At 44.4% G+C, this 12,805-nt stretch overlaps 1 protein-coding gene across 2 annotated transcripts in view; it reads left to right on the top strand.

Annotated features, from left to right (window-relative positions):
• COLEC12 (collectin subfamily member 12) overlaps window positions 1-12,805 on the top strand; it is a 93,503-nt gene that overhangs the window by 5,917 nt on the left and 74,781 nt on the right. For both annotated transcript variants that reach the window (XM_032180701.1, XM_032180702.1), the window contains exon 2: window positions 4,719-4,769. In XM_032180701.1, coding sequence (XP_032036592.1) covers window positions 4,719-4,769 — 51 coding nt within the window. The remainder of the gene's footprint in view (window positions 1-4,718; window positions 4,770-12,805) is intronic.

Genomic DNA, 12,805 nt, shown 5'->3' on the forward strand with positions numbered 1-12,805 from the left:
CCAAATGGAAGGAGAGGAGAGGAGAGGAGAGGAGAGGAGAGGAGAGGAGAGGAGAGGAGAGGAGAGGAGAGGAGAGGAGAGGAGAGGAGAGGAGAGGAGAGGAGAGGAGAGGAGAGGAGAGGAGAGGAGAGGAGAGGAGAGGAGAGGAGAGGAGAGGAGAGGGAAAGGAGAGGGAAAGGAGAGGAAAGGAAAGGAGAGGAAAGGAAAGGAGAGGAAAGGAAAGGAGAGGAAAGGAAAGGAGAGGAAAGGAAAGGAGGGGAAAGGAAAGGAGGGGAAAGGAAAGGAAAGGAAAGGAAAGGAAAGGAAAGGAAAGGAAAGGAAAGGAAAGGAAAGGAAAGGAAAGGAAAGGAAAGGAAAGGAAAGGAAAGGAAAGGAAAGGAAAGGAAAGGAAAGGAAAGGAAAGGAAAGGAAAGGAAAGGAAAGGAAAGGAAAGGAAAGGAAAGGAAAGGAAAGGAAAGGAAAGGAAAGGAAAGGAAGTCTTCTTGATAATATTACGAATTTTACAGAGTTGCACTGGTATATAGCTATACAGCTCCCATTAAGCTGGTGGGAAATGCAGCACCCTTAACGATTAAAGCTCTTTGAGAACACACATTATAGAGAGATTTATTTTAAAGGAAACTCTTATACTGGATGTCATTGTTGCTGCAAATTAGTCTCACAGTCCCGAGTTCCCAGCATGGTACTTAGGGGTAAGTTGTAATGCGCTGTAAATCCAGTTTTCAGGGGGTTATAAATTAGCTTCTAAAATCTGAGGTGAAACTTGGCTCAACGATTTTCAGCCTGGATGCCTTCTTCTCTCCTGAAATATATTTCCATGGATTTTGAAATTTAGCGTGGAACATTTGTGCCTTTCCTTAATTAAAGACTTGAAACAAAGGTTCCTTTTTAAACCCGTGTTTACCACACAGAAAAGTTGTAGGAATAGATGAATACTATATGTCTGTAGCCAGCACACGACCCAGCATCTCTATAGTTCTGAGGTCCACTGAAGTTCAACATGGCTAAGTGCTGGTTCCTGCACTTTGACCACAACAACCCCATGTAGCACTACAGGTTTTGGGGCAGAGAAACACTACAGGATCTGGGGCAGAGTGGCTGGAAAGCTGTGTAGAGGAAAAGGATCTGGGGGTGCTGGTCGATGCTCGCCTGAAAATGAACCAGCAGTGTGCCCAGGTAGCCAAGAAGGCCAACGGCATCCTGGCTTCTATCAGGAATAGTGTAGCCAGTAGGACCAGGGAGGTGATCATCCCCCTGTACTCTGCTCTGGTGAGGCTGCGCCTCAAATACTGTGTTTAGCTTTGGGCACCTCACTACAAGAAGGACGTTGAGGCCCTTCGAGGCACCTTGAAGATGTCCAGAGAAGGGCTATGAAGCTGGTGAAGGGCCTGGAAGTCCGATGAGGAGCATTTGAGGGAACTGGGGTTGTTTAGTCTGAAGAAGAGGAGGCTCAGGGAGACCTTGTTGCTCTCTAAAAGTACCTGAAAGGAAGGTGTGGGGAGCTGGGGGTCAGCCTCTTCTTGCAGATAACTAGTGATAGGACAAGAAGGAATGGCCTCAAGTTGCACCAGGGGAGGTTCAGGATGGAAATGAGGAGACATTTCTTCTCAGAAAGAGTGGTCAGGCATTGGAAAGGGTAGCCCAGGGAGGTGGTGGAGTTACCATCCATGGAGGGGGTGTTTAAGGAAAGGCTGGATGTGATATTTAGGGACATGGTTTAGTGGGTGATATTGGTGGTAGGGGGATGGTTGGACCAGATGATCTTGGAGGTCCTTTCCAACCTTAATTATTCTATGATTCTATGATTCTATAAGTTAATTATCTTGAAATGGCTGAGCAGGGTGTGCTGTTAGAAGGTGACAGCTGGACATGTACATTAGCAGCTTTGCAAAACACCTCCCATATGCCAAAAAGGCACCCATTAAAGGAAAGGGATAAAATGAAAACATTTTCCCTAAAATCACACTGCACCAAAGACTCCTCAGGTCCTGTGCTGCTCCAGAAGGAGTGAGCAGTGCAGTGGTTATAGGACCTGGGTAGTCCCAGGGCCGATTTAGCATCCTTTTTGGCTCCAGGCCAGCTCTCTCTTACTTGACCTCAGCGCTGACTCAGAAGTGGCCCGTGATTAATTTATTTAAGATTTAAGAACAAGAACCAGAAATTACACAGTTCTAGTCAACAGATTTTTGCTTCGCCTCTAGCAAATTAATCAAATGAGAGTCCAATTTGTTTTAGATTAAATGAATTCCCTCTGTTCGCTGTGTTAATCCCCAGTTGAACTGCCTTCTTATAATTTCCACTCCCTTGAAGCATTGTACTGTAACTTATTTAACTCTACAACTGTATTAGAGGTGTTGCAGTAATAATTTATAACTGGAAGGCAAGCAGTATTTGGCATTTGTACTCGGTGTAGCGTGGATATTGCCAAAATATCTCAAAGCCTTTTTTAGAGGGGATCAGAGCTCTTGCTTTGTGCTGACTACCTACAATATTTGAGGTACTCCTGCTCAGCTACAGGTAGATAGCCACTTATTTCCAGCAGTTTGCTGTAAACTCCAGGTGACAATCTGTTGTAGGCCTCCAAGGAGACTCTTGTAAACCTGAGGGAACAGGAGGTCTCCAGTGGTCCTTCTCCTGTGCGGTTAAATACAGTTGGCTGTTTACATGCATTTCAGTTTCGCCCAAAGTTCACTTTTTTTAATGGGCTTCATTCTGCCAGAGCTTAGCAGAAGTCAGTGGAATAAGAAATTGCATTTTAACCAGCTTTTCTTTTTTCTTGTACTTTCCTGGTCTAGATTCTCTCTCTTTCAGCTTGCAACTCTGTAGAGCAGCCTATACCTAAACTATGGCTGGTCTTTCCAGCACCAAGGAGTAAATTCTTCTACCTGGGACATGAAAACAGATACTGCTTCATTAACTGCTTCAAAGAGGAGTCTGCCCTTCAGATTTTTCACCCAGGGAGATATTCCTTGCCTGTGTATAAATCTAAATCTATGTCGCAAAATGTTGCATTCATTCCAATCCTCTTTGGAACCAAGAAGGGTTAATTTAAAATCAAGTAAATTATTTCAAACTTAACCACTTTTGCTATGTCAAACAAAACTCTTACAGCAGTTGCAACTGTAAGTTGCCCATGCAACTGTATGGGCAGCACTGATGTAAAAAGCAAAATTTTTTGGTTTTTAATACCAGCCACAGTTGCTCACAATTCATGTATTTCTTCCACTCTGATCTCTGATACTGTCTTTAAAATCAGAAGTCATAGGCGCTTGGGGTGGAGGCACTTGATGATAGCCCAGGAGGAAAATCTTGGAGCTGTGGTGTGGGGTGAAGCCACAGGATCTAAGCACAGCCTGGCTGCATAAGTCAGATGTGGATTAGATAAACCACGTTGCCCTCCAGAGAAACGGGAGGTGATTGTGTTAGCAAGGGAAGGCAGAAAGCTGAGGGCTCTGGTGCTGTTATCTTTTTTTGTGCAGCTTTTATCTTTTGTGCAAGAAGGGAAGATTTTTACTGAGTAATTCACTGTGGGGATGAGAGGCTTGCTTGTTGGCTGTTAATAGTTGCTTGGTTTGTCAGGATTTGTCATGTTTTTTCAGGTGACTGTGTCTTCAGATAAGGTTTGGTATGATTGTGAGGTGTTGGGTTTTTTTCAAAACCAATCCTGATCAAAATGAGGATTTTGACCCTCATTTTGATCCTAAGGAGCTTCCACTGGTTCTTGCATTTCTTAAATGTACATCTGAAATGAGGGTCCAGCTGAAGACAGACAAGAGCACCTCTGACAGCGAGTGAAATGTGTAATTTCTGGTGAAGAACACAAGTTTTGAGCTGTTTTGTCAAAAGTGCTGTCTGAGCAAAGGGTGACGTTGTGTGAAATGATGCAACATCTTTCTTGGACTGCAACATGTCAGAGGGAGGCGTGGGTCAGATTTGTTCCTGGTCATACACCCAAAAATTTAGATTTTGCTGAGCCTGGATGAGGACCGTATATTTTCTTCACCTATCCTTCCAAGGCTGCAATGCAAGTGAAAGCATGGGTGCAGACGGATTTTGGAGGGCAGGGCTTGCTGTCAGCCCTTGGCATTTTCCGCAGCATCGAGGCAGGCTGGCACCCCTTGAGAAGCAGTGCCCTAGGTGTTGATTTAAGAGGGCCCTGGAGGCTTCCCCACTACATGAATAGGTGCATGCAGGAAGGGGAATGTTCTCTTCTTCTTCCCCCTAGAAATCAGGAATCTGAGGGCAACCTGGGCTTGGGTAGAACCTGGTTCAGGGAGCAGGCAGAGCTCTCACTTCCCTCTGCCTCAGCAGAAGGAAGGGTCAGGTTAGTAGAAGGAGGTTGAATGCACAAACACAAACATCCTTTTTATTAAAAAAAAAAAAAAAAAAAAAAAAAAAGTTGTGAGTGTATTTTTTCTGCTGATGCCAGCTTTTTCCTTTGTGTAATTGCTGCTGGAAGGAAGCGAAGAGAAATCGAGCTTCCGACAAAATACATTTGTGATTATTAGCATTTTACAGCTTGGTAGCTGGTGAAGATGAGAACAAAAAGGCTGAAACAGTTTTTATATTTGTCATCTGTTTGAGTTTGTCAGCTCTGTGTCCCGCCATTTAGGGGATCTTGCCTCTTTGGGCAAAGCTAGTGCACCTGTAACAAACCCTTCCCATCTTTTTCCAGTCGTAGTAGTAACCTGGTGCTGTATATTTCTTTCTTTCTCCAGACGATTTTGCAGAAGAGGAGGAGGTGCAGTCCTTTGGCTACAAGAGGTTTGGTAAGTGACAGCAGATCTTTCAGCTCACCATTGCTGAGTGCTTATGTTAAGTGAAGCAACTGCTATTAAAATCTCCCTTAGTGTCAGCATGAAAACATAGAGGTACAGGCCCATCATCAATGCCCATTCAATCTGATGTCTGCCTAGCAGCAGGTGTGATGAGAAACAAACCAATTAATTACTGGATCATTGCATGAAGTAGTGTTATGAAAAGCATGTTCACACTTCAACAGAGAAGTGTGCTGGCTGTAAAAAAAGAGTCTGAGCCTCTGAAACATCATCTGTGCCTTCCTTAGGCCCCAGACCGATGCACAGCATGGTCTGTAGGTATCTCCAGAGCAGTTGTATGGGACCTTCTGCATGCTCTCCAAAGTCATCATGACAGCTGAGCCAGGAACTATTCCAGTACTATTCGTGACAGCTGATCTCAAAAAAAAAAAGGAAGCAAAAGCATACAGTATAAATGCATTCTGATATCAAAATACAGTCCTGGTAACAAGAATCCCTTACCACAGCTCTATCTGCCCCTGATCTGGGGGATATGATGATCTGGGTGTGTTTGATTTAACCAAAACCTGGTTAAACTCTCCCATGTGGTGTTCAGGGATTGAGCATGTTCTTTGTTGTGCCTCTGTTGATGTAAGGGAACTTTTTTGCCTGTATTAACCTTTGAATGAACCCAAAGGTTGGACTTAATACGCTGCAGAATAATGTTTTATACACTACACTTTAAGCTAAAAAATTCCATATAGATAAAATCTTAAAGCAATGTTGATCAATATTTTTTTTTTCCCAATGCTTGTTCATTGAAAATGGCCTTGTTGTGGGAAGAAAGCAGGGCCATGTGTCTCTGAACAGGGATCAGCATCCTTCGAGACTGGAGCAGGAGTCACTTTCAGCAACCCCATTTGGCAAACAGATAGGAAAAGCAGGCTGAATTTAAAAAGAAAAAAGAAAAAATGTCAACAATTCCCTCCAGCCCAAGAGGAGCAGGGGGAGACACACTTGTGGCATAAGGAGTTGCAGTGGCTGGGAGGTGGGGATCACATTCGCATGACCTCTTCTACCCCCTGAACTACTCCACCACTCCCTGCTGTTGAGCTTTATTTTGGATAGGTCAGCCAACCACAGAGCCAGCATCTGTGGCTTGGAAAGTCCTGCCATACGGCTGCACATAGTTTGTTTCTTGCCTTTTTTTTTTTTTTTTTTTTTTTTTTTTTTCTGGATTAGGCCCCCGGAACAGCAAAAAAAAAATCTTGAGAAATGGGAAAAAGAATTTATCTGTTCATTTCTGTCACCTCCAGCTGAGGAGAATAAGAAATATTAGGGTTCATTAGCACCTATAAAAACAGCTTCCCTCTGTGTTGCCCACTAACTAACAGCCCCGTGTCAGCATGCTCTTGCAGTGAACTGCGAGAGGTTTCAGCAAGGAGTGTGTGTCCCACTATCCTCACAGTAAGAGTAATAGTTGTTGTGACCTGATGGGGTTTCTGGGTCTTGACTTGCTTTCCTCCCTTTCTTTTTCTTTTGCCCTGGGTAACATAGTGCTGCCCACAAGAGGTAGGTCAGATTTATCTGCACTTGTCCAGGAGTGCTGTTGCTCTTCCTAGGGCAGAGGGCAGGAGGAGAATGCCAGCATTTGTGGAGGTACCCACAGGGCACAGCCCACCTACAGGGTTATTTTCCCTCCCTTAGAAATCCTGATTTGATGCATTCCCATTTCTACAGTGACTGCTGCATCTCCAGCTACCCTCCAGGCTACATCTGGGGGGAACAGGAGCCATATGCCCTCAGCAGTGTTGGCTCCTCCATTCAGGAAGGTGACGTGCACATCTTTTGGAAACCTGAAATATGCTAACCATCAGAAAGGCATTTCATGTGGAGCACCACAGGTTGCTATTGGGCCTGAAATACAGCCAAGTAGTTTAAGACCAGTAGGAAGTGTTATGCCTGCTGTCCCAGCTTGTGTTCCTTCTTGGCCCTGTGTCCTCATTTGTAATACCAGGTAATATTGGGAGCATTCAGGTAATTAAAGATATTATTAAGGATAAAAGGAGAAGGATAAAGGAGAAACACACTATTACTAATGCTGGGGAAGAGGAAGGATGAAATATGCCTTTCATACCATTGAGAGGTTTTACATATCGCACTAAGGGATGTGGCTTGGTGATGGAACTTGGTGGGTCAGGTTGACACTTGGACTTGATCTTGAAGATCTTTTCCCACTCCCATGATTCTATGATTCTATGTTTGGAGAAGCCCAAGGCAAGAACCACGCTTTGTTATGCAAGCCTTTGACAGAAGGTCATTTTGAAAGGAGGCCTGTCCTGTCTGCTGGGTGGTGCTGTAGAAATCTCAGCACTTGTCGTATATAGCCACTGGAGTGAGCTAACAGCCGTAGCTATTTTGTTTCAGGAGCCATCACATAGCAGTTATACGAATATATTGTGACCAGAGGAGTCCCTGTCCACCCTGTTAGCACAAGACAGGGTAGGAAGACTGTGACTCAGGTGCCTTTGACTCCATCTTTTGTAAGAGGGAGGCTTTGTCTGAAGCAAAATGTGTTCCGAGAGGGAGATGGCTAAAGCACAACTTGTTCATAAAGAACATGGCTTGTGGTGAGTCACTGCTGGCAGCTGGGAACATGTGTTGGTCAGCATCTGGCACGCAAAGCCTTGACCAAACTGCTTTCCTCGAGTTCAGCTGAGGAGTTATTATTAGCTGCCTTGTTGCTGGAGCCTGTAGTTTGGTTCAAGGAAGGAAGAGATCTGTGAAGGGCAGGAAGCACTCTCAAGCAATACTCATTTTAGGGAAGAAGCTTTTGAAAAGCAGAGTGAATACTCACCATCCTGCCAGCACGCACCGCTTCCCCTTTCTCTGAACCTTTCTGTCCCTCCTCCTCAGATAAGCTGATTTGAGAGAATTTATCATGCAACTCTTTAGTCCACTGAACTCTAACTGGTTATATTAATCCAAACACACTAAGCACAACACAGTAACACATTAAATAACAATCAGCACACGTGTAGACAGCCTCGAGATCCTAGGAAAATACACACCAGCATTTTTTCGCTTTTGAGTACAGGACAAATTCACTGCAGGGGGTCAGGGAGGTGGAGGAAAACGCTCTTTCCAGCTGACTGAGGCTGTTTGCTTCTTCTCAATGGATGCTCCAGATGTGCAGGGATGCTGCCAGAAGAGCGCTGGCTGGTGGCTCGGCTGCCCATGGCTTCGGGTTGCTGCACTGAGAAAACTATGAAGCATGTTTCTTATCACTGTTACTTCATCATCAGTCACTGCTGAGGCTGCTTTGAAGTTATCTGCTCCAGATAACCAGCTGTGCCTCTCCACTGGCAAACCTCTACTGGACTGCCAGATTGCCACCAATGTTAACCTTTCCTTCAATCAGAGTTTTACACGCTCTACCCCCTCTTTGGGAAGGAATGAATGAAGAGAGGTCAAAACTTGCTCTTCCGAATTACACATTTTTGGGATGCTCAGGCTTGAGAGCTCATTTTCTAGATGGTAGGTATCAGGATGAAATCTCTTTATGTTCGGGTTTTGACTCTCTCCTCCGAGATTCTAGCTCTGATCTTAGTTGCAGGCAACGGAATTAAAGGGAACTAATGGACTTTGAGGTGGCAGGTCTGATCTTCCCAACTTCCAGCATTCCCAGATAAAAGACATATAGACAACAGTGAATTTTGTTCCTTTATGTTAATGTTTTAGAACTTAAATCCTACACTTAGAGTAATTACTGTATGAATTTCAATGTGAAGTTATTCATCAAATGTACATTGAGTAGTTTGGAGCTGTACCACAATATGAAATAAACAAAACCAAAGGGAATGGCCTTTGATCTGGTGCAAGCCCAGTTTTCATGTTCCAGAAAACAGACGTTCAAGAAATGAACTGAAAGTCCTGATGATGATGAGAAACCTCCCAAGGAAAAAAAAGATAGGGCCAGTAAGCTGCAGATAAGCAGAAGACTAAACAGTTCAAGTGAGATAATTAGCCTTTGCCCTCAAAAAACAAAGCCTGAATTGGAGGCCATAAGCCTGTCCTAAATATTAGGGCCCATCTCGTCACCTGTGCTCAGGACAACGTGTCAGGACCCTTCACCTTCCATGGGGGATGCAAGCGATGACTGAGTGGTGGTGTCCATTCCATGCAGTTACAACAAAGCTCCTGACCGTCATTCCAGCTCTGAGAATTAAATCTTAGGGATTCCTGGGCCAAGAAAGGACAAATCATCTTGCCACACATTGATGAAATCTGCTATACTAAAACGAGGCTGGAAAAAAAAAAAAAAAAAAAAAAAAAAAAAAAAAAAAAAAAAAACCAGGTTCTAAAACATAGCTAGAAAATATATTTTTTTCCCCCTATGATTGTCTTAGGGACAGCTGAACTTGATCCATGTAATAACCATTTTCTCACTTTATATTATTTATAATATTTTACACAGAGAGAAGCTGTATATCATTTGGTGTGTATTCCTTTGATAGGATACAACTGGGGAGTTTTTTAAAGAGTTTAAGGAGTTTAACTGCTGATGAAAGCCTTATGAACAGTTTACAGTGAAAAAAAATGAAAACTTTGAGATAGAAGACTTTTTCAGAAAATGATTTAAACTAATACATTTTTTTCCTGTCTATAAATAACAATTCAAACACGATCATGGTAAGCTTTTTTTAAAACTCGTGACTTGGATTTCTGTGATAGTTCAGAAATAACATTTATTCATTAACACTGCACAGACAGAATAATTTTAGTCTTTATCCCTGGATAAATCCAGGCCATTGTTCACATCTATAATAACATGCACAGAAAAATGTCTGGCATCAGTCTGGTGGTGAGCTATATCCACACAAACCTTAAGCCCCTGACGTGAAGAATAAATAAATAAATAAAAATCTAAGCTTTAGGAATTTGTCAACTTCTCTTTATGGTTTGTAAACGACCAGCAAGGGATTTCAGGTGCCACAAGCCACATACCTCTCTGGGCATTCTTCCACGTGTCTGCCTGCAGCGTGCAATTGTGTGGCTTAATAAAAAGTCAGGGGTCACCGTTACTCAGAAAGCCAGAGGAAAGCCTGGCGTGTCGCTTCCAGGTCAGCAATCTGGCCATGTGTATCAGATGAGAGGATTTTGTCTGCATGTGTCCTGGGGTAATTAAACCCACACTGTGTGGTGGTGTCGGCGTGGCTGTTCATTTTAGGCAAAAATATTTCATTTGGAGCCTCTGTTCCCATTGCAATGTCTCCTCAGGTGAGCCCAGCATCACCAGCTGCCCTGGGGCTGATGCTGGGGGCTGAGGAGTACACAGGCACTGTGTGTGCAGGAGTTTCTTTGTTTTTCTTTTCATTTTCAGGATGTATCCAGAGTACTGGGGCAGTTAGCAGGGAATTGAGCTCTAGATAAAAAAATAAAAAATAAAGAGGAACGTATGCAGGGAGCTGTTGTCAAGGTGCCTGCATACCTCTGGCTGTGTCCCTCCTCTGTCAGCAGCTTCTGTCTCTTACCATGTAGAAGGCACAGCTGATAAATAGATTGTCATTGATATATCCCAACTGCAAATACAAAACTGCCAAATCTTTCTGTGCTGGTAAAGACGGAAAGCAGTTGGCGCATCCTGACAAATCCATCAGCGTCAGGCAGTAATAGTGAGATCCAAAATGTTGACAGAGCTGTGTGTCCCAGGCTGACGTAGCCTGGAGCTGTAAGAGCTGTTGGGGTTGATGGGCATGGAGCTGCCCTTCTCCAACCTGTCCTGCTGTGCCTGGCTGAAGGCACTTCTCCTAATCCAAGCCCCTAAAGAGGCCTCTTAGCAGCAGAGTGGGTGACCAAAGTCATTCCAGCTGTGTGCTGGTCTGTAGGCAATCTAGTTTTTCTTTGTTATGGGTTTTTCCCAATCGAGTGCAATTAAAATTCTTGACGTGTTTCTTCCTATATTGCCTTTGCATGCCTGGAGTCATACCTGCTAAGTCAATCTCTGCCTTTCCCAGAGATGCATTGGAAGGTGGCATGGTCACCATTATGTGTAAATTTTGCTTTCTATTTTTCATTAGGGCTATAAAATAGGTGTGTGGGCTGAGCAGAGTGTTGTATTTACAAACAGAATGAAAGATGCTGGCTACACTGTAAGCAACACCTGGGGCTTTTGTATTTATTTTCCTGTAAACTAGCTGGACAAATAATGAAGCACTTTGCATCAGGTTGCTGCCAAAACACCTAGGCTGCATTTTGGACTGTTTAAGCTTCATAAGTAATTACCTGTGAGATTAATGTCATGGAAGGAAACTAAGAATTGTATTTTTGGCACCCAGTACGGTTTCCATGGAAAAAAGCAACACAGAAAAACTATGGAAGAAACGAAAATTTAAGATAAGAAGCCATGATAAGGAGGAAGGGGGAGATAAAATAGTTGGAGATGCCTGCTGGTGGGTTCTCCCAGTGTTGCCCTGTAGCTGTAGCACACATCAGCATTACTAATGTCCCTGGTGAACTTCCCTTGAGCTTTATTTAGAATACAAGTCTGCCTCTGTAGCCAGCAGCCGCCATACTTTGCTCTTTACAGCCCGCTGCTAACTATAAGGCTGCAAGTGCTCAGATCTGCCTAACTGATCCAAGGCTTTTCTGTACCTGCTTCAGAGCCATCCCACACCAGGAAGCTGCAGTGCTGTGCTTACTGCTGGTGTCACAGGTTTGGAGGAGGCACACTGGTGTACACTATGGCAGGGGATGAAGTTTTGCCTGGAGGATATGTTGTTAGATATACCTAGCAGCACTCAAACATAAAACCCCTACCTGTCAGGTGCTGCCTGCATTTGTGTCCCAGACGCCTTTTATTTCTTGGGATTTTCATCAAAATGTCCAGGAGGTCTAACACTGACATGCCAAACCTGATCCAGCAGGGCACTGAGCTCTTGGCAGACTCTCTTCAGCATCCCAGTGCGTCCTCAGAGCTGCAGTCGGTGTGAAGCAGTCCTGCTGCCATGACTTTGTCAGCAACTTGTGAACAGCAAGCATGCTAACAGCAAAGAGCTGGATGTTTTACTTAGCAGCTACCGAGATGAATAGTCGGCACAACTCAGCTTGACAGACGTGTCGCTAGACACGCGCACTGCCTGATTCAACAAGCTCCTAGCTGTCAGATTAGGAACAAAGGTGCCACAGAGTTTTGACATAAAATGCCATCTAATATTACGCCAAGCTTCTCTTGGACCCAGACCTGGTGGTCTCTGCCCTCTCCCACCCTCACACTCAGCAGCCCTGAGCCTGGCCAGCATCCTGGGATCGGTGACACCACCCATGCAATATGTCATGTTGTTGTACTTGGCAAATTCCATGATGATTTCAGGGAGAAAATCTTATGTGCGAGGATTGACTTCCATACAAAAACTTAATTTAGGGGATAGGCTGGGATTAATTCCACCTGCTTGGGAGCCTTTAAAGACACCCAGCCTTCAAATGGCAGTGGGAAGGAGAGACAGAGGCTATGTGAAGGGAGATCTGTGCTGAGCCAGAGCTTCTCATTCCTTGCCATTTTGAGTGACTGTACAGATCCTCATCTCCAGGTCTCTGTTTTACATGCAGAAATGCTGGGGAAAGCATACAAATGCTTCAGGAACAAAGCCCATGAGAGATAAAATGGATAGTGCAAATAGACTCAAAAAGCTTTTCGGGCTGTTTTTGCCTGTTGCAGACATTAACAAGGAACAGCACGCTGCTTCGCGAGGTTAAAAACTAAATCAAACTCCACTCTGCTGCAGCGCAACAGCTCAGCCAAAGGAAAGCTGGAATACAATATCCACCAGTCTCAATTAATCTTCTGCATATGGGTAAACCTAAGCAGAGCAGGCAGAGAGCCGACAAATTTCCGCTGGTCCCGCTTCGGCCCGGGAAGCGGGTGATGGGAGGGAGGCGCGAGCGGGAAGAGGCCTTGTTGGGTGCCTGGAGCCAACGGGGAGGCCTTGCGCAACAGGGAGCAGAGAGCTTCGTGTCCTGCTGATGCTCTTCAGCTCAGTCAGGAATGC

This window comes from Aythya fuligula, chromosome 2 (genome assembly GCF_009819795.1).
Source record: "Aythya fuligula isolate bAytFul2 chromosome 2, bAytFul2.pri, whole genome shotgun sequence".
NCBI classification, from domain to species: Eukaryota; Metazoa; Chordata; class Aves; order Anseriformes; family Anatidae; genus Aythya; species Aythya fuligula.